Source organism: Ipomoea nil, unplaced genomic scaffold, assembly GCF_001879475.1.
Source record: "Ipomoea nil cultivar Tokyo-kokei standard unplaced genomic scaffold, Asagao_1.1 scaffold1026, whole genome shotgun sequence".
NCBI classification, from domain to species: Eukaryota; Viridiplantae; Streptophyta; class Magnoliopsida; order Solanales; family Convolvulaceae; genus Ipomoea; species Ipomoea nil.
Window position 1 is genome coordinate 2,511,714 of NW_017617454.1, and position 19,975 is coordinate 2,531,688.

General features: G+C 35.5%; 4 protein-coding genes across 8 annotated transcripts; 1 reads left to right on the top strand and 3 right to left on the bottom strand.

Annotated features, from left to right (window-relative positions):
- The first annotated feature begins 370 nt into the window (after nt 1-370).
- LOC109180397 (glutamate receptor 3.6-like) lies at nt 371-4,712 on the top strand. 4 transcript variants are annotated; one of them, XM_019329934.1, is made up of 7 exons: nt 371-525; nt 1,227-1,525; nt 1,611-2,947; nt 3,037-3,314; nt 3,396-3,427; nt 3,516-3,922; nt 4,164-4,712. In XM_019329934.1, exons 2-7 carry the CDS (start codon nt 1,261-1,263, stop codon nt 4,578-4,580), a joined length of 2,736 nt encoding a protein of 911 aa, XP_019185479.1. In that variant the 5' UTR covers nt 371-525; nt 1,227-1,260; the 3' UTR covers nt 4,581-4,712. The 4 variants fall into 4 exon arrangements, with proteins under 4 accessions (XP_019185479.1, XP_019185480.1, XP_019185481.1 ...); XM_019329935.1 differs by lacking the exon at nt 371-525 and adding an exon at nt 548-653; XM_019329936.1 differs by lacking the exon at nt 371-525 and adding an exon at nt 796-875.
- A 124-nt stretch (nt 4,713-4,836) lies between these two features.
- LOC109180402 (protein PIN-LIKES 7-like) lies at nt 4,837-7,514 on the bottom strand. Its single transcript, XM_019329945.1, has 10 exons — nt 7,380-7,514; nt 7,160-7,239; nt 6,598-6,722; nt 6,385-6,506; nt 6,112-6,291; nt 5,901-6,029; nt 5,715-5,815; nt 5,547-5,599; nt 5,277-5,465; nt 4,837-4,961 (listed from the first exon to the last, which is right to left on the bottom strand). Exons 1-10 carry the CDS (start codon nt 7,512-7,514, stop codon nt 4,837-4,839), a joined length of 1,239 nt encoding a protein of 412 aa, XP_019185490.1.
- Nucleotides 7,515-10,422: 2,908 nt separating this feature from the next.
- Nucleotides 10,423-14,740, bottom strand: LOC109180401 (protein PIN-LIKES 7-like). Of its 2 annotated transcripts, none has more exons than XM_019329944.1 (10): nt 14,664-14,740; nt 13,018-13,236; nt 12,697-12,776; nt 12,239-12,363; nt 12,018-12,139; nt 11,578-11,751; nt 11,169-11,300; nt 10,956-11,056; nt 10,830-10,882; nt 10,423-10,760 (listed from the first exon to the last, which is right to left on the bottom strand). In XM_019329944.1, the coding sequence occupies exons 2-10, from the start codon at nt 13,150-13,152 to the stop codon at nt 10,447-10,449; spliced, it is 1,236 nt and encodes a 411-aa protein (XP_019185489.1). In that variant the 5' UTR covers nt 13,153-13,236; nt 14,664-14,740; the 3' UTR covers nt 10,423-10,446. The 2 variants fall into 2 exon arrangements, with proteins under 2 accessions (XP_019185489.1, XP_019185488.1); XM_019329943.1 differs by having other exon boundaries at nt 11,169-11,306.
- A 4,118-nt stretch (nt 14,741-18,858) lies between these two features.
- Nucleotides 18,859-19,275, bottom strand: LOC109180250. Its single transcript, XM_019329738.1, has one exon. It carries the CDS (start codon nt 19,273-19,275, stop codon nt 18,859-18,861), a length of 417 nt encoding a protein of 138 aa, XP_019185283.1.
- Nucleotides 19,276-19,975: the final 700 nt, after the last annotated feature.

Here is a 19,975-nt window from a genome sequence, read left to right on the forward strand (position 1 = left end):
TCTGCCACGAATTCCATGCAATGCTTTATTCTCTTTCTTTAAAAATAAAATAACAAAAATTCTCCAACATTTTCTTTAACGATAATTTTTTTAATATTATTAACTCTATTACAATATAATATATGTTCATTATTACTTTTTCAATCTATTAAAACATAAAAAGTTAATATTGTTTCTACTGAAGATCGAACTCATGTTTTCCTATTTGGGAGATACTCCATTAACGATAGTTAATTTCTGTCTTCAAAAAAAAAAAAAAATAGTTAATTTCTTAAGAAAAGTTAAAACCACATAGCGAGAGTGGCTTGGATTGCTTTTGTTGTCAATCCGTCATTATTTTGCAGTATCATATTCCACTGACAAAGCAAATATGAACAATAATCCTGTCTGTATCAAACATTCACAGAACTGTCAATTTCATCTTTCTATACAAACAGGAGGGAACCCATATTAAGTTTAGTCGAACCAGGAATCTCATGGAGTTTCAAGAAAGAAAAGGGGAGTAAAGAAGACAATCCCGTAAAAGTACCCAACTCTACTCTACGCTTCACCGTCCTACCTTGAAAGCTCATCTGTTTGCTTTTCTTTTCCATCCTTGTTTTCTTGCGACGTGGAAAAAGAATTGGTTTTTCTGCACATTTCTGGAAACCCTTGTATGTCACTTTAAAGTTTAAAAGTTTAAAACTCCCTATTTGTTAATGGAGGTTGGTAGGATATAGGAAATTTCATTTTGCAAGGAGTGGCTTTAATAGATGTGGTTGTTTTGTTTTGCAAAGAAAAGGAGGTTTCATTTTGTGTAGGGCTATTTCTAGTCCCTACATGCCTGGATTTATCCCCTTCTCAAATAGTTTTGAGCTTTAAACCTTTCATTTCTGGTATTCTACAACTATTAAGTACTTTTGTCTGCTCTATTGAATACAGAGAATATGCCTTTCTTTTCTTTCACTCATTGTTGAATTATGAGAAGTCTTTAAAACTCTCCCAGTGCTGTGTAGATAGGTATGCTCATTTGTTTATCCTGTAAATTTACAATTTTTTTTTTTCCTGTTTGTTTGAGCTGAAATTTCTGAGCTTTGATTATTTGAATAACGCCTGCACTTGTATTCTAGCTAATTGTATGTTTTTGATATTCCATTGATGTTTAATTTCATTATTACTCTGTATCGTACTAATGCTTGTTCTTGAAGTTTGAACTTTGAATTATAATTACTTTCTGTGCATAACAGGGTGGAATCTGGGGTTTTGATAACTCAATTCATCATGAAACTGTTTTGGGCATTGATATTGCCAGTTTTGTACTGTGGGTATTTGTGTGAAGGAGTTAACTCAACTCTTTCTGCAAGGCCTAGTGTTTTGAACATTGGGTGTATTCTCACGTTGAGGTCTGACGTTGGTAAAATTACGAAATTGGTAATAGAAACTGCAGTAAAAGATATCAATTCTAATCCGGCTGTTCTTGGAGGAACAAAGTTGAATGTCACGATCCTCGATAACAATTCTAGTGGATTGATGGGGATAGTTGAAGGTAATTAAATTCGCTGCAAATATATATATTTGTGAATTAAGTTGACTAGCTTTTAGAATTTGATGAGAAGCATTTTCATGAACAGCTATACGCTTCTTGGAGACTGACACCGTGGCCATAATTGGCCCCCAATCTTCGGTCATAGCTCATGTGATTTCCCACATTGCGAATGAGATCCATGTCCCTCTATTGTCTTTCTCTGCCACCGATCCTGCTCTCACTTCACTTCAGTACCCATTCTTTGTCAGAACGTCGCCAAATGATATGTTTCAGATGGCTGCTATAGCATCGATTGTTGAATTCTATCAATGGAAAGCGGTGATTGCTATATATGTAGATGATGAATATGGAAGGAGTGGAATCGCTGCATTAGCGGATAAACTGGCTATGAGGCGATGTCGGATATCTTTTAAAGCGGCTCTGAAACCTCAAGCAACATTGGATGAAATAAGGGATATGTTAGTTCAGGTGGCTTTAACGGAATCAAGAATTATTATTGTTCACACTTATCCTTATAGGGGACTGGATATATTTTCTCTGGCGAAGAATTTAGGAATGACAGAAAGTGGATATGTGTGGATTGCTACGCATTGGCTCTCCACTATCTTTGACACAAAAGGTCCCCTTTCGTCAGATGTAATGGACAGTATTCAAGGAACTCTTACATTACGCGCATATGTTCCAGATTCAGAAGCAAAGAGGAAGTTTGTTTCTAGGTGGAGCGATTTGGCCAAAAGAATTGATAGTAATATCACTTTAGGGATGTGCACTTATGGTTTATATGCATACGACACTGTCTGGCTACTTGCTCGTGCTCTTGATGCGTTCTTTAAACAGGGTGGAAACATTTCATTTTCTATAGATCATATGCTAGATACACATAGAGCGGGGTTAGATCTTCATTCTATGAACGTCTTTGATGGAGGGAAGTTATTGCTCGACAACATTTTGAAGACCAATATAACTGGGGTGACGGGGCTATTCAACTTTACCCCGGACAGGGAACTCTCTCACCCTGCGTTTGAAGTTATTAATGTGATTGGAACTGGAACCAAGAAAGTTGGTTACTGGTCTAATTACGCTGGGTTATCGAAAGTGCCTTCTGACTCTCTCTACCCTTATCCACAAAGTCGTAAACTTTCCATTCAAGAGCTAAATCCTGTAGTCTGGACGGGAGACACAGTTCAGAAGCCTCGAGGGTGGGTCTTTCCGAACTATGGGAAGCCACTGAAAGTTGGAGTCCCTATCCGAGCTGGATTTAATGAATTTGTGGAACAAGTACCAGGTACTGATATGTTCAAAGGGTACTGTATTGAGGTCTTCACAACTGCGCTAAACTATTTGCCATATGCTGTACCGTACAAATTTGTCCCCGTTGAAGATGCAGACGATACAGAACTTGTGCACAGAATCACTGAAGGGGTGAGTTTAGGGAAAAAAGATTCTTTTGTAGCAATATTATTGTTCGTTGGGCTTTGTTGTACACTTAACTATGAGTACTGTCAATTCAGGTTTATGGTGCAGCTGTGGGTAGCATTGCAATCACAACTAATCGGACATTAATGGTTGATTTCACTCAACCTTATATTGAGTCGGGCCTAGTTGTGGTCGCACCGTTTAGAGAGCGGGGCTCTAATGCTTGGGCTTTTCTTAGGCCATTTTCTCCTATGCTATGGTGTCTCACTGGCTTGTTTTTTCTTGTGATTGGGGTAGCGGTTTGGATTTTGGAGCACAGAATGAATGATGATTTTCGTGGACCTCCTAGAAAGCAAATCGAAACTATTTTTTGGTGAGTGTCCAAGAAATACATTCTGTACTGAGATGGACCATCGAAACTTTAGAGTAACGTGTTGTGAATTTTCTATTTCAGGTTTGGCATTTCAACGTTCTTCTCTGCCAACAGTGAGTGGATTTTCTTGTTTGTGTTAGATTCTTATGCGACTTTTTTTTTTTTAAAGCTTTATATTGAGACTATTTTGTAACCATGCAGGAGAAAACACTATCAGCTGCTTAGGCCGTCTTGTCCTTATGATATGGCTATTTGTGGTTTTAATAATAAACTCTAGTTACACTGCGAGCCTTACCTCAATCCTCACGGTTCAACATCTTTTTTCCCCAATCAAAGGAATTGATACGTTGTTAACAACAAATGACCCGATTGGTTACCAACGTGGTTCGTTTGTTCGCAATTATCTGATTGAGGAACTCGGGTTTCATGAATCCAGGCTTGTTCCTTTTAACGTGACCGAAGATTATGCTAAAGCTTTAAAGGATGGTCCCAGTAAAGGCGGTGTTGCAGCTGTGGTAGACGAGCGTGCTTTTGTGGAACTCTTCCTCTCAACCCACTGCGAATTCTGTATCGTAGGCCAAGAGTTCACGAGAAATGGATGGGGTTTTGTAAGTAGCCTCTATATATATCTTTCGCTGTTTATTTCCTCACATATCTTGGTCTAATGGTCTTTGTTGACCATATAGCCATTAATGTGCAATCCAATTATCAGCTTAAGCTTTTAGTTGAGATGGAGCACAGCCAGACCAAAGGTCATGGGTTCGAATCTCAGCGCCACTCAGCTTTTAGTTGAGATGGAGTACATGCTTTAATTGTCTTGAACTGAAAGCCTTTGTTTCTTAACGTAAGGCCTTCCCGAAGGACTCTCCTCTGGCGGTCGACCTGTCAACCGTGATTCTGAAACTGTCGGAGAATGGGGAGCTTCAAAGGATCCACGACAAATGGCTGTTGAGGAGCGCTTGTACATCGCAAAACACAAAGCTTGAAGTGAACCGGCTTGAACTGAAGAGCTTCTCGGGTCTCTTCTTTATGTGCGGATTTGCATGCCTTTTAGCCCTGCTGGTGTACCTTGTTCTCGTAATACGCCAGTTCATGCAATACTACGATGAGCCCGAGCCGTCTTCCAGCGTAAGCTCATCGCGGTCAGCACGCCTCCAGACATTCCTTTCGTTCGTCGATGAAAAGGAAAGCTCGGTAAAATGTCGGTCCAAAAGAAGGCAACTTGAAGGGGGTTCTTCAAGAAGTACTGATGAAGGTGCGTACTGAATGATTACTATGAATCATGACAGCATAAAGTTGTATGTACACCCACACACACACACACACATATATATATATATATATATATAGCAGTAGTCTGTCTTTGACATCCTATTCTATAATGACACAATAATATTTAGTGTATCTTTGACATAATATTTTTGAAAAAAGACCAAAAAAATACAGGGTATCTGTTACTTTTTGACATCCTATTCTATAATCCTAATATCAAAATATAATGAATTACAAATGAAATTTGGGCTTATGACAAGATCCACATGAACACTGTTGACCATATTGTGAGTGCAAAAGCTGCTGCAACATAAGTCCACAATAACATCACAGAGCACTCAGCTTCTCCTATATCAAACAGTTGTGCTATTGTACCTGCACCCACATTCGATCAAACGGAGCGAAAATTAGTTTTTTCTCCCAAAAAATTGAATCTTTAACCCCAAGGGTCTCCACATCCTAGCTCGACAGAGCATTCGGGAGGATGTAAATCATGATGACTTAATGGGCTCAGCATACAGGCCCAAATACAAGGGATCTGCCCGTTTTGGGCATAATTCTTGCACTGTAGCTGGCGAAGTTTGAATCTTGATCTCTTTTTTCAAATACTGTCTATTGAACCAGTGAGTTAAGCGAGTGTGGGCTGGAGCGAAAATTAGTTGTGAATAGGAGTTGAAGTGTTGGACGTACCAATATTCATGGCAGGTGGAACAGTGAACTGAATCATGAGCACAAAATGGAAGAGTGGATCGGGTGGAAGGAGCCCTAAATGGGCAGCGCCTTTAACCACGCCAATCCCAATTATGGGACAAAACACATATTTCACGCAGATCATTGCTACGATAATCTGCTTTGACAACGACGCTTTGCCGCGCAATCCTGTTAAGTTCATATATTCAAATTAACATTTCCTTCAACAAAGAAACAAAAAACACAGTTACGGGAAGGACATCATCTTACCTTCGATGAGGTTTCCTCCTAGGATTAGTGTGGTACATGGTATTGTTCCGTTCCTACAAGTTATTATTGTGAGGGATTCAACATTCTGGGTAGTTTTTCAGTTGGTTTTTGGGTGGCAGATCGTGGGCAAGAATTTAACATTCTGACTATTATTATAGTGGTACATACCCAAGTAATTGGATGGAGTCTTGGATGACTCTGAGGGGAGCTTTGTCACCATTCAATAGTCTCCTAAGCCATGTTACTGCTCCAAACACAAGTCCTAGAATCTGCAAAACATGTACATATGTATATGCAAAAACAATTATTTCGTACTAACTACCTTAAAATAAGCCAAGTATGAAAACAACTTACAGCTCCCACAACTGGAGGAGACATTAGCTCCTTCAAGATTGTGTTGAAAACCCCCAGCATTTGGCTCAAGAACGACACGTCGTCTTGATTGCTATTTTGTTGATCCCTACCTGCTTTCCCAGATCCATTCTGCACCTAAAATTCTTAGAACGAAACATGGCCGCCAGACTAAATACTAAACCTTTACATACAGATCAGAGAGTGTGCTTACATTATTATTCGGGTTTTCAGGGTCGTCATTGCTATTGTGAAAGAGTTGAGCCCTCAGATCTGCATCCAAGTCGTTGTTTGCTTCCTTAATTGCCTCGGATAATGCTTCTTGTGCTTGCAGTTTCTTGGCAGAGTTTCGTACCATTTGGTACCCAAAAGTCCATATGTAGAAACCTCCAAGCTGCATTCATGCAAGATGATGATGACCATATATACATACATAAATTATAATAATGTAAAACAGAAATAAAGCTAAGAGAGATGAGAGGCTGACCGCCATTGAGAAGGATACATATGACAAACCACGAGAGGAACAAGTTGCTCTATCACCAAAGGGGCTTGCATCCTCACCGCAGATTGCAGGAACAATGATTAATGGAAGATTTCCCAAATTTCCTTAGTTATATAAACAATGACATAAATGAAACCAGTAATTACAAAGTTTAATATGAAATATAAAGTTTTTAGTGGATGTGATAATGGATACCTGCTGCACAGGCAGCAACGATGATACCCTCCAAATATGGTTTTGGTTTCAGTAGTTTTACTGCAATCCATCCAAGAATTGTTCCCACCAGAAACATTAACCCAATGTTAACCGGCATAAACCACCTGAACAACAGAATTTGAATTTGAATTACACACACACTCATATATATATGGTCAGCCCTTCTTTTGGATGGGATAAACCCTCCTTGTAACCCTAGCCGGCAAAGAACTACTACTAAGTAAATTATATTAATTTAAGTTGTCATCAGTTCAAACCAAAAAGGCCAATAGACCACTTGTAGTTATCAAGTTAAAAGCTGACCAACTTGGATGGGCCGCTGGGGTGAACGAGTGAACTTGCCTTGTGACCCTAGCCAGGCAAAGGACGACTACTACAAGGTAAACTAACCTAGGTTGTTCATACCTGAACGGCCCAAACCAAGAAAACCAATAAGCCATTGTGGTTACCAAGTTAACAACCTGACCAACTTGGAGAGGTTGACTCCGCCCTTTTTATTTTCTGGGAATGATATGATAGATGTATGTATGATCCTACATACCATGAAATGATGTCTTGAAGTGTGACCGTCCTTGCCAGGCTTGCAAACGTGAGGGAGGGTGTAAATGCCACAAACACTACCTGCAATCACATAACAGCAAACAATGCAGCAATTACCATCTGATCTGATCTTTCAGTGATATATATATATATATATATATATATAACCTCTGATCTGAATCAAAGTGTATGTGATGAAGAACTGATTAGAATTAAGTTACCTTGTTAAGGTAGCGTCGAGCATCAGCAGGGAGAATCTTGAAATAATCAGTGGCCATTGTAGCACCTAATCCACTTATTATCAGCAGCTGCAATATTGGTGTAGATGCCACCTCCAATAATGTCCAGAACCCCATTTTTATCTGATTTTAATCGAAAGTAAGAAGAAAAATATGATTTAACTCTAACTCTAAAGTGATACGGAGTATTATTTATTACTTCCTTGTACCATTTTATATCTCCTACCTATTATTCATTGGTCAAATCAACTCTTTCTTCTTTGCTTGTTTCTATTAGTATTTTATTAAAATTTTTAAATTTGATTTTTTTTTATGTTTAGTAATACTTTTAATGTAGTTTCTAAATATATAAATTTTACACACTAATTTTAAACTTAATATTATGAAAATTTAAATTATAAATAATTTCAGTGAAGTCTCGTTAATTGAACTCGATCCATAAAATGGAACGAATGAGTATATAATACTTAATTAGAAAAAAAAATTAATTCATTATTGCCTATTCTTAAATTGGTAATCCTCATTATGAGTTATTCAAATTTGGAAAATTTCAAGAAAATATGTATATATATAAATTAAATAGTGGGGCCTATACAAAAAAGTAATGATTGGTTTTAGTCATCCATTAAGATTAGTTTAATTAGTAAAGTTAATATGGATTAATTTTTATATTTATTGCAAATGTTTAATTTTATAATATTTATAAAACTAATCGCGTGATTTAAAAAAAAAAAAAAAACCTTTACTACTACTGTACTAGTAATTGTGAGTGAAGCTCCCTTCTCAACTAAATATAATGCTTTAATTTCTTTGGTTAGTTTTCTGGTATTACTTATTCGTAACAACACTAAATATTAAAAATAATTAATAAGAAATGTATAAATTTTATTATTTGACAAAATTAAATGTGTTAATTTTGTCAAATTATAAAATGAAGTCTATTTTGATTTTTATTTTTTTAGTGTATGACATTATAACTTGATGTGGAAATGACTTCCAATACTAATAATAGTAACAATAAAAATAGGGATCGTTGCCCTTAGGGTTGGGGTTCAGCCTTTTGAAAGAATAAAAATAGGGATCGTCTCTAATTTTAGGAACGAAATATGACCAACAATTTTGTAGGAATTCTACAAATATTGTATAATTTAGGAACTAAAAGTGTAAAAAATTAATTAATGGTGGAAAAAACAAAGAATTATTATTATCCATCTAAAAACAGAAAGAAATAAAAAATTGGCTCCTCGAATTCATTTAAATACATGAAAACTTTGACGGTATTATTGGAAATAAACTTTTGAGGCAATCCTGCACTGTATGTTAGGTGAATGTATGTATAGTGTGCTCACAAATTTAACTGGAAATCAATGAATCTAATTACTCTTACGCATAATAAGGGTGTGTTTGGTTCGCACATGAGAATCGGAATCGGAATGAGTATCAAATACTTGATAATGGTAAGACATTTTGGTGTAAGTATTTAACATGTTTGGTAATGGGGTGGAATGAGAATGGTTACTAATAGTAGTGCTTGAAAATGAATAAGGGAATGAAACCCTTATTTTATTTGGGTATAAATTTTTCATTTGATGGGGGTATTCGAAACCCATAATAGTGTTCTACAAACCTATCAACCAAACAATAACAATCACTTTCATATACATTCCTATGGGCAAAACCCATCAACCAAACACACCCTAAGTTCTGACATGAAAACATATCAGTATATCACTTGTGATTAAGAAAAAAATCTTACGTTCGTAAATCATCCATCCAAAAAGAAAAATATTTATATACATATATTTACTCAAACAAAACAAAAACAAAAAAGATGAATTTAAGGGTGGAATGAAGAACAAAGAAATTGATACTTTGTTTGCAACAAACGACCCCATTGGTTACCAATGTGGTTCGTTTGTTCGCAATTACCAACAAACGACCCCATGACTTGTTCCTTTTAACGTGACAGAAGATTTGTGAGCACACTATACATACATCAAGACAATTAAAACTTTAACGGATGGTCCCAGTAAATTAAAGGCGGTGTTGCAGCTGTAATAGACGAACGTGCTTTTGTGGAACTCTTCTTCTCAACCCACTGCGAATTCTGTATTGTAGGCCAAGAGTTCACCAGAAATGAATGGGGTTTTGTAAGTAGCTAATGCTATCAACCCTTTAAATCATTAATTAATGCAATCAACTAACTGATAACAACTATTGTCAATGATCTTGTGGTCTAGTGGCTGAAGACAATATTGACTCTATACTGCATTCTAACCAATCGTTATGCCATGGAATCGTGTTCATCATCTATGGTGAACACGGTCCCAACGGTGTTAGTACACCGTTATCTTCTTTTTTTTTTTTTCCTTAATTAATCGCGTGACTTTTCTTCTTCATTTTTCACATTTCGCGATTTCACTTTAATTTGAAGTGAGCAATGATTTCAGACATTCATAAATTATGAAATCATGCCTGCATATTCACTTTGGACCCATGCCTACACATTCCCGTCTGTAACCATGGCTGCTCCTCTGTAGCGCAAGCTTCTTCAACATTCATAGATTATGAATTTTCTGTTATGAGATTATGAATTTACAGTAAATTCATAATCTCATAACAGAAAATTCATAATTTAATAAATGTTTTTCTTTTATGCGATTATGAATTTTCTGTTATGAGAATATGAGATTATGAATTTACAATACATTCATAATCTCATAACAAAAAATTCATAATCTGACCAAACGCGCACAGTTAATACCACATTAGCGATTTTTTTTTTTTAACGTAAAAACGGCGCCGTTTGACCCATGTTCACCATTCATGGTGAACACGTTTTCAGGGCATAATTTGCCACACCTCTACAATAATAATTTATTTATTTATTTCAAAAAGAATATGGGCCAAAATTTTGAAAAGGACCAAAAAAATAAATAAATAAAACACAGGATATCTGTTACTTTTTGACATCCTATTTTATAAAATCCTAATCTCATTTATTGTCTACATACATGAAAATACAATGAATTAGAAAATAAATTTGGGGTTATGTCAAGATCCACATGAACACTGTTGACCATATTGTGAGTGCAAAAGCTGCTGCAACATAAGTCCACAAGAACATCATAGAACACTCAGCTTCTCCTACATTAAACAGTTGTGCTATTGTACCAAGATTCATGGCAGGTGGAACAGTGAACTGAAGCATGAGCACAAAAAGGAAGAGTGGATCGTCTGGAAGGAGCCCTAACTCGGCAGCGCCTTGAACCACGCCGATCCCAATTATGGGACAAAACACAAATTTCACGCAGATTATTCCTATGATTATCTGCTTTGGCACCAACGCTTTGCCGCGCAATCCTGTTCATAAGTTTATATCTCTTCAAATTAACATTTCCTTCACCCTTCAACAAATTCAAAACACCTTACCTTCGATCAGGTTTCCACCTAGGATAAGAGTGATACATGGTATTGTTCCGTTCCTACATTGGGAATAAGTTATAAATGAGATAACTGGTTCTTGAGTGACAGATTGTGGACAAAATTTTTATGTACCCAAGTAATTGGATGGAATCTTGGATGACCCTGAGGGGAGCTTTGTCACCAATCAATAGATTCCTAAGCCATGTTATTGCTCCAAATATAAGTCCAAAAATCTGCAAAACATGTACATATACATATGCAAAAACAATTATTTCCAACAAACTACATACCCTAAAATAAACCAATTAAGTAAAGTGAAGCATGAAATTAAAACAATTAACTTACAGCTCCCACAATTGGAGGAGACAATAGCTCCTCCAAGATTGTATGGAGAAACTCCAGCGTTTGGCTCAAGAACGATGCCCCTTCGTCTTGATTGTTATTTCGCTGATCCCTACCCGCTTTCCCAGATCCATTCTGCACCTAAAATTCTTAGAACGAAACATGGCCATCCCAGACTAAATACATACTAAACCTTTACATACAGACACTATTAGAAATTATGAAACTTCCGACCACCTGAAAGTGATCTTTAATCAAGTTGAAAGCCTTGTTCCGACAACTTTTGGTATCCAAAAAAACCTTCGTTACTATTTCCGACCACTTTTTGCTTTCGACTTGATTTAAGATCACTCTCAGGTGGTCGAAAATTTCATAATTTCCAGCAGTAAGATCAGAGAGTACGTGTGCTTACATTATTCGGGTTTTCAGGGTCATTGGTGTTGTGAATGAGTTGAGCCCTGAGATCTGCATCCACATCGTTGTTTGCTTCCTTAATTGCCTTGGATAATGCTTCTTGTGCTTCCAGTTTCTTGGCAGAGCTTCGTATCATATGGTAACCAATAGTCCATATGTAGAAACCTCCAAGCTGCATTCATGCAAGATGATGATGACCATATATACATACATAAATTATATTGTGGTTGAGTTGAAAAATATAATCACTGTTGGAAATTATGGAATTCCCGACCACCTGAAAGTGATCTTAAATCAAGTCGAAAGTAAAATAGCAACAAAGGTTTTTCCCAATACTAAAAGTGGTCGGAACAAGGCTTTCGACTTGATTTAAGATCACTTTCAGGTGATTCCATAATTTCCAACAGTGAATAAAGCTAAGAGAGATGAGAGGCTGACCGCCATTGAGAAGGATACATATGACAAACCAAGCCTGGAACAAATTGCTCTATCACCAAAGGGGCTTGCTTCCTCAGCGCAGATTGCAGGAACAATGATTAATGGAAGATTTCCCAGATTTCCTTTAGTTATATAAACAATGACATAAATCAAACCAGCTATAATTACAAAGTTTAATGTGAAATACAATTAAAGTTTTTAGTAGATATGATAATGGATACCTGCTGCACAGGAAGCAAGGATGAGACCCTCCAAATGTGGTTTTGGTTTCAGTAGTTTTATTACAATCCATCCAAGAATTGTTCCCACCAGAAACGTTAACCCAATGTTAACCGGCATAAACCACCTGAACACCAGAATTTGAATTTGAATAGTCAGCCCTTCTTTCGGAACCCTAGTCGACAAAGTAAACTAGCCCTAGGTTTCCAATAGGCGTTACCAAGTTAACAGCCTGATCAACTTGGTTGGGGTGAACCTGTTTTGTGACCCTTGCCGAGCAAAGGACCACTAAAAGGTAAATTAGTTTAGGTTGTCCATAGCTGACAGACTCAAACCAATTAAGAAGACCAATAGAGTTATCAAGTTTACAGTCGGACCAACATGACTGGGGTTGCCGCCCTTTTTATTTCCTGGGAATGATATGATAGAGATGCATGTATGGATGTATGTATGATGCTACCATGAAATGATGTCTTCAAGTTTGACCGTCCTTGCCAAGCTTGCAAACGTGAGGGATGGTGTAAATGCCACAAACACTACCTGCGGGCAATCACATAACATCAAACAATGCAGCAATTACCATCTGATCTGATCTTTCAGTGTTATATATATATACATAGGAATAAGATTCAAATTGGCCACTTAACGTAACCTGAAAATACAATTAGGTCACTGAAGAACAAAAAAAAAATGTAATTAAGCTGCTGAACACTTCAAATGTATATAACCTCTGATCTGAAACTAAATGTATGTGATGAAGAATTGATTAGAATTAAGTTACCTTGTTAAGGTAGCGTCGAGCATCAGCAGGGAGAATCTTGATATAATCAGTGGCCAACGTAGCACCTAATCCACTTATTATCAGCAGCTGCAATATTGGCATAGATGCCACCTCCAATAATCTCCAGAACCCCATTTTTCTCTGATCTTCCTTCGATATATAATTCTCTTTTGTTTCGTGTTTTATTCTACTACTACTACGTGAATCTTAAGAACAAAACTGCAAAATTAAAGATACATCAATTCAAGAACAAAGTTGGTATATACGTATATATGTTCTTTTAATTAGACACTTGGACGTGAAACAAGCAAGCAAACGAAGTAGTGGCCTTATTACACGTTTGATTTGCGTGGCTATTGTCATACAACATTGATATCCACACCCGTAGTAAGACTAATTCAGACAAATCTTGGTCTGACCTCATTTAAGGAGTCATCTCTCAAAAGTATTATTGCATTTGCATACACATAAATACGAATCATAAGCGATTCAATTGATGTTGACTAAAGGTATGTTTGGAAACTCAGAAAATTTTTCCGAATTCCGGTGTTTGGATCAACATGTAAAATTCAGTCAACAGAAAATATTTTTCGTGAGGAAAATAAGGTCATTTTGGCACGTCCGTGACACACTTTTAAATACTTTCTAGTGTCTATCATCTTTTTATTCTTTAAAATTTTATATTAATTATTTATTATTATTTAATTGAAAAATGTCACATCAGCAATTTACTTGCTATTACAAGTAATTAACCTGTTGTTGGGTCTAAGTGCATGAAATTATCAAATTGATAGACTTAATTATAAGTTTACAACTTTTAAAAATTAAGGGGCCTAATCGACTTATTGTATAAAGTTCAGGGGTGCATTTGACCCTTTTTAATATATGACATTATAAATTGATGTGGAAATGACTTCCAATAGTAATAATAGTAACAATAATAATAAGAAAAAATTGCACTTTTCGTTCCTAAGTTATATGTAATTTTAGGATTCGTCATTAAGTGTTAGCCGTACTCACTTTTCGCTCTTAAGTTATTATTGGTGTTACACTTTTCATCATTTTATTAACTTTTCGTCTCTAAGCTATACTAAAGTTGCAAATTTCATCGCTAATGTTTTGTTAGTAAAGGGACGAAAAATGCAACGCCAACGATAACTTAGGGATGAAAAGTGAGAATAATCAACAATTAGGTATGAATTCTACGATTATTGTATAACTTAGGGACGGAAAGTACGGTGGAAAAAAATTAATTAATGGTGGAATAAACAAAAATTATCCATCTAAAAACGGAAAGAAATTAAAAATTGGCTCCTCCAATTAATTCGATCAGTTGTCTGATCATTAAATACATGAAAACTTTGACGGTATTGGAAATGAAGTTTTGAGGCAATCCTGCACTGTATGTTAGGTGAATGTATGTATGCTCACAAATTTAACTGTAAATCAATGAATCTAATTACTCTTACTAAGATGGATTAATTCAATGGCATAATAATATAAGATCTGACATGAAAACATATCATCCATGCAAAAAGAAAAAGATATATACATATATTACACACGATAAATTGAAGGAAAAGAAAAAAACCAAACAAAACAAAAACAAAAAAGATGAATTTAAGGGTGGAAGAAAAAAAAATCACCTGTGAAATTATGAAATCTGGGCAAAGTTAAGATGAAATTAACCTGGAAGAGGAGGTCTAGATTAATACAACGTTGGAAGAAAACAACTGAATAAATAATTAAATATACTCCATTCCATTCAGTTCAATTCAATTAATTCCCGTTATTTGTGCCTTCTATCTCTTAATGCGGAATATACATAAAGTATGTATTATAATTGTTTGTCTTAGAAAATAAATCTGCCAGATAATATATACATAAGCGCTTAGTCATTTTCTGCTGTGTTTTGGTAATGAGAAAACTCATCACCCATTTTGGCCCCTACAGTAGGGCACGTGAATTTGTTATCATACTATTACACATATATATATAATAATAATGAAATAATTAATTGTATTTGATACTATTGACACCATTATACTGCACCAAAGTCCCGGGCAGGATCGGAGGTGATGATCGATATTTTGTTGTCACGAGAAGAGGGATTGATAAAGTGTTTCATCAGACGTGATAATAAGCTGTGGATCAATGGCTTCCATCTCCCACACAAGAATGGCCCACTGTAATCTCCTCCATAATCTTCTGCAAATGTTAACAGGCCAGAGTACATCAATCCTTGTTGCACTGCCTATCATCTTCTTCAACAAAACCCAAACTTCACTCAAAATCACACCCAGAAATATAGCCCAATACTCTACCCAAAATGCTACCCATTTTGTGTATTGGAATATAGTTATTGCATCATCCATCATGCTTCTCACCGAGTACATCATGCTTAATTGCTTATTTATATATATAATAATTTTCCTCTTAATTGTTTGGTGCTTAAATTATTTGACATATAAATAACCAATATTTATAGCTCCATGCAACCGCAATTTCTGCTGTTTAATTTCATGGGCAATGGGATGTTTGTTAATTAACAACTAGCTTTATTAGTTGTTGCATCATGCAAATGGAATGTTTCTAAACTTAAACGTCACATTATCTTTTAATTAAATCTCGTGTTTAAACTTTACTAATGAAATAAGTTATTGTTGGAATTTTGGGGTTCAAATATATGTGTAGTTCACTTTTGATTTTGGTCGGGTTGATGTGGATTTGCACTCTTTGTAGTAAGACGAAGAAATCGATATATTATACGCTCAAAACGGATAATGTATGAATGAGAAATTGATTCTCAACATAAGTTCATTTGAGTTAGAAAATAGAGGTGAAAAGACTTTGTAAAAACACTTGTCTCACATTGGTTTGGTAAGTGGATTTGCACTAATATACATACAAGAGCCTTTAAAAAAAAAAAAAAAGTTGAATTGTATAGTATAAAGGTTCTAGCCTCTTTCATGCATCATAAAATTATGTTTGTTTTTTCTGTTGCTCGCCTGTTATTGTTTGAGTACTCAAACTTACCCAAACTTACAGGGCGTTTGGTTCACTGTACTCAAACTTACCTGGCGTCGTTTGGTTCACTGTAATTTAGCTGTAGTTGAATTGAAATTGAAATTCAACAGATGCTTAAATTACATTGTTTGGTTGGAGGGAATTGCAATTCCCTCATTTTGTTGAATTGCAATTCATGGGGTACCCCTATGAATTACAATTCAATGGATGCGAGAAAGGAAAAATAAATGAAATGACACTACTACCCCTGGTTATTTACTATTATTATTACACAAGAGTATTTTAATCTTTATACCACTTCTTTTCTTCTCAATTCCAATAATTCTATTTCTCCCTACCAAACAACGTAATTTGAATTTCTACTTTATTCCCACATTATTCTTTTACAACTGAATTACAATTCATTTCCCCCTAATTCCTTCCTTCCAACCAAACGCCATATTAAAGTTGTTATTCATTTTATCATGAGAGACACTCCTAGCACTCTCGGAAGGTGTTACACATAACAGGGATCTTTCATTGTTCTTTCTTCTCGTTAGGTTTGTACTCAAATTATAAAACCCTTATTTTTATATTTACTTATTTTATATAAATAAATTTTAATTAGATTCGTACCAAACTTTGTTTGGAATTAATTTTCTATAAATTAAATTCTATTTTTCATATGATATATATATATATATATATATATATATATATATATATATATGGTAAATCGACTTATTCACAACCAACAATTATCTCATATGACATTGGATAATAAATTGATCTATTTTCATCCCATTTTATATAATATATTGCGTTAACGTAGTTAGGCTTAAATAAATTATAATTACTTTTTTAAAATATTTTATTTAATATAATGTTAGTATATAAAATTTATATATTTAAAAATTATTATAAAATGCTAAAGAGAATAAATAAGAAAGAATTGAAGAGTTTGTTTAATTTAATTGATTGATTGATTAATAAATAGTAACAAGTTGCGCAGACTTCTTGGCTAATCTCGCACAAGCTAATAATTAGGGTACTTGGGTGTTCACAGAAGCGATGGAAAGTCTCATCCCTCTACTGGTTCGTGACGCGGGAGGGGCCAGATCTCGTGGAATCTCTTAACCTGAGGCGCCGCTTCTCTTTCCTCACCGAAAAAAAAAATTATAAATAGTAAACAAATTAAAACATATAAACTGAGATAGGAGAAGTATAAATTAGTCAAAATCTAATGTAATTATTTTACATCTCTAAGAAAAGAATAAAACACTACAAGTTAACTGTATTTTATCTCAATTAAGAATTAACTCGTTGATATCTTCATTTAGTCTCTTCTTAGCCTGCATTTTATGTTTCTATGAGACAAGCTCAATATTGTTGTTGATCGATGAAATTTTTCAAAATTTAAAATTTTGTACTAAAACAAGGTGTAAAACGGATAAGACGACTCAATCTGGTTGATGGAAGACAATGACTGATGAGATTAATACAGATAGTCAGCACATCAGAGAGCTGTAGTGTGTGCTTTAATTTCTTTTGCGATGCAATTCTGCAAGTGACATATACCTAATGTAAATACACATAAGCCTAATACAACATGCAATTTTTGTAATCTATAGAACTTATTGTCTTTGTCATCACTAATCACGTCACTATTCAAGTAAAAGAGGCTTTAATATTGTAAATAGGGCAACTCTAATTCAGCTAGTCAGGTTGTTAGCTTGAATGACAAGGTTTTAAGTAGTCACAATTTTCAGGTAATGGTTCTGAATTTTTCCGTGGTTCTAAGTAGCTTGAACCTTCAGGTAATGACTGTAGATTTTCTAAATTAAAGTATGATACCGAAAAAGAAATTATATTTGAACTATAGGGTATAAACCAATATGTGATCTTAGTCATCATAGAAGTCTATTAATAATACAAATATAAATCCTCTCAAATACTCTGTCGGGTCGGGGTGTGGGGGGCCCTTAGGGTTGGGGTTCAGCTTTTGGAAGAATAATACAAATATAAATGTGTAATTGAAATGGTAATTCAACTAATATCACCTAAAGTTATCAAAAATTCAAACTTGAATATGAAATGCCTTTGGTTGACCGCTATCGTTCAACCCACGCAAAGAAAGAGTCTTTGCTAAAATGAGTTAAATTGCCTGGACAATTCCTATCGATTGCGGCACCAAAGGAGGCGAAGATTATGTAATCAATTCTATAGATTCGTATACTTTGAATGTTCTCTGGTCACCACTCACCACCACCGGGTCCACAACGACTCCTCAACTTCATATATTCTCATTAAGAGAGAAAAAAAAATTGCACGATTTTAAGACACTGATTCAGATGACAGTATTTAAGAGAAAAAATTAAAATTCAAAATTTGACAGCTACAATGAGAGCATAGAACATAATAGAGTTAATAATACTCGAATATATATATGGCTAATATAATATTATAACTGATATTACAATTTCAAACTAATAAATGTTCATAAATATACATGTCATTTACTTTGAATTAAATAAATATTTATTGCGTAAGAATTTAATGTCCATCAAGAAAATATAACTATGCGAGTTAAGATTTTACTAATTGATTTTGTCTTATATTGTGGAAATAAAAATGATTTCTGCAGGGCGGGTTAATGTTTACGAAATATAAAATAGCTAAAATTGAGATAAATATGAAAAGATGGAATAATAATAAGTGAAAAAAACTTGATTGTAAGTTTGTGCGTGTTTTTTCATATTAATTATTTGATCCCTAATAACAAGGAGCAAACGTTAATTTTCACCAAATTCATACACAGATTTCAATCTATCTTGACTAGATTGCCTTCTTGGTCCTTCTACCCGTGGATTTAATCAGCTTTGACCAGAACCCTTCTTTCTTCTTCCCGCCGGCGAGCACTCTTGCCGGCCGTCTCGCAGCGAAAGCGATGGATCTGCTCTTCTTCAACCCGCCGTCACCTCCGCCGACGGTAATAAACGAGAACCGGCCGGCCACGTCGGAGGTTATCCGGCGGTGGCCGCGAGGGGAAACGCAGCCGGAAGAACAAGAAGAGGAGGCGGAGGAGTAGTTGTAGGGCGCGGCGGCGGCGGCCGGAGACGACATGGTGGAGGAATCCATAACGGCGCCGGAGATCTTGGAGAGGCGTTCTCGAAGGCAACACGAACAGACCCCCGCCGGCTGCTTGTGCTCCGGGTGGCTCTTGCACAACGCTTCCGCTTCAGACCACGCCATTTTCTTCTTCTTTCCGATTCCTAATTAAAGTGAAACTTTTTTGGTTGTTTTAGAAAGTTTTGGGTTCAAACGTGTGGGTGTTTGGCAGAAGATGAGAAACAGAAGATTTATAGCGACAGAGTGGGAGGAGTACAACGTGGGGGTGTGTTCGGTTTCGAGTTTCGAGGATGGTTCGTCGGTCCAATATTATGGTGTAGTGCGTGTGAAATTAGGCGGGGGATGAGTCAAACGTTATGCGTTAGCGTACATGACAATATGACATGACATTACACCGTGTGGGACGCAACCGACTTTGGTTTTATGTGTGTTGTTATTCTCATGCTTCACGTTCGGGGAAATCATCCCAATCCAATCTAATTTTTGACATGCTTATTGTGCAATCTAAGCTAATCGTTTGATGGGATGAACGGATAAGAAAGCCTACCTCTTAAAGGCTACTAGACTGACTTATTGCAATACACCCAGAGCTTCCACCATCGGACACAGTAACTAATTATCTCGCTATTATTATATTTAATTCTTACCACAAAGAAGAAAATAGTCATAAAAAGATTAGAAAATAATTTTTTTTTAAATGTTACGAGTTCCTTTAGTGTATATTAATTTAAATGTTATATAGTAATAATATAAAAATCAAATGGCCATTATTACTATTATATTATTATTAAAATGTTGAACAAATATTTTATAATAAGTCAAA

Excerpts from the sequence above, each read along its gene's own strand:
- LOC109180402 (XM_019329945.1), bottom strand. The coding sequence starts at position 7,514 with ATGGGGTTCTGGACATTATTGGAGGTGGCATCTACACCAATATTGCAG. Across the intron at positions 7,240-7,379 it reads CTCGACGCTACCTTAACAAG|GTAGTGTTTGTGGCATTTAC; the intron begins GTAACTTAATTC and ends ATGTGATTGCAG. Across the intron at positions 5,816-5,900 it reads CTCCTCCAGTTGTGGGAGCT|ATTCTAGGACTTGTGTTTGG; the intron begins GTAAGTTGTTTT and ends CATGTTTTGCAG.
- LOC109180401 (XM_019329943.1), bottom strand. The coding sequence starts at position 13,152 with ATGGGGTTCTGGAGATTATTGGAGGTGGCATCTATGCCAATATTGCAG. Across the intron at positions 11,752-12,017 it reads ATGTATCCTTCTCAATGGCG|CTTGGAGGTTTCTACATATG; the intron begins GTCAGCCTCTCA and ends GCATGAATGCAG. Across the intron at positions 10,761-10,829 it reads AGGTGGAAACCTGATCGAAG|GATTGCGCGGCAAAGCGTTG; the intron begins GTAAGGTGTTTT and ends ACTTATGAACAG.
- LOC109180397 (XM_019329934.1), top strand. The coding sequence starts at position 1,261 with ATGAAACTGTTTTGGGCATTGATATTGCCAGTTTTGTACTGTGGGTAT. Across the intron at positions 1,526-1,610 it reads ATTGATGGGGATAGTTGAAG|CTATACGCTTCTTGGAGACT; the intron begins GTAATTAAATTC and ends TTTCATGAACAG. Across the intron at positions 3,428-3,515 it reads AACGTTCTTCTCTGCCAACA|GAGAAAACACTATCAGCTGC; the intron begins GTGAGTGGATTT and ends GTAACCATGCAG.
- LOC109180250 (XM_019329738.1), bottom strand. The coding sequence starts at position 19,275 with ATGGCGTGGTCTGAAGCGGAAGCGTTGTGCAAGAGCCACCCGGAGCAC.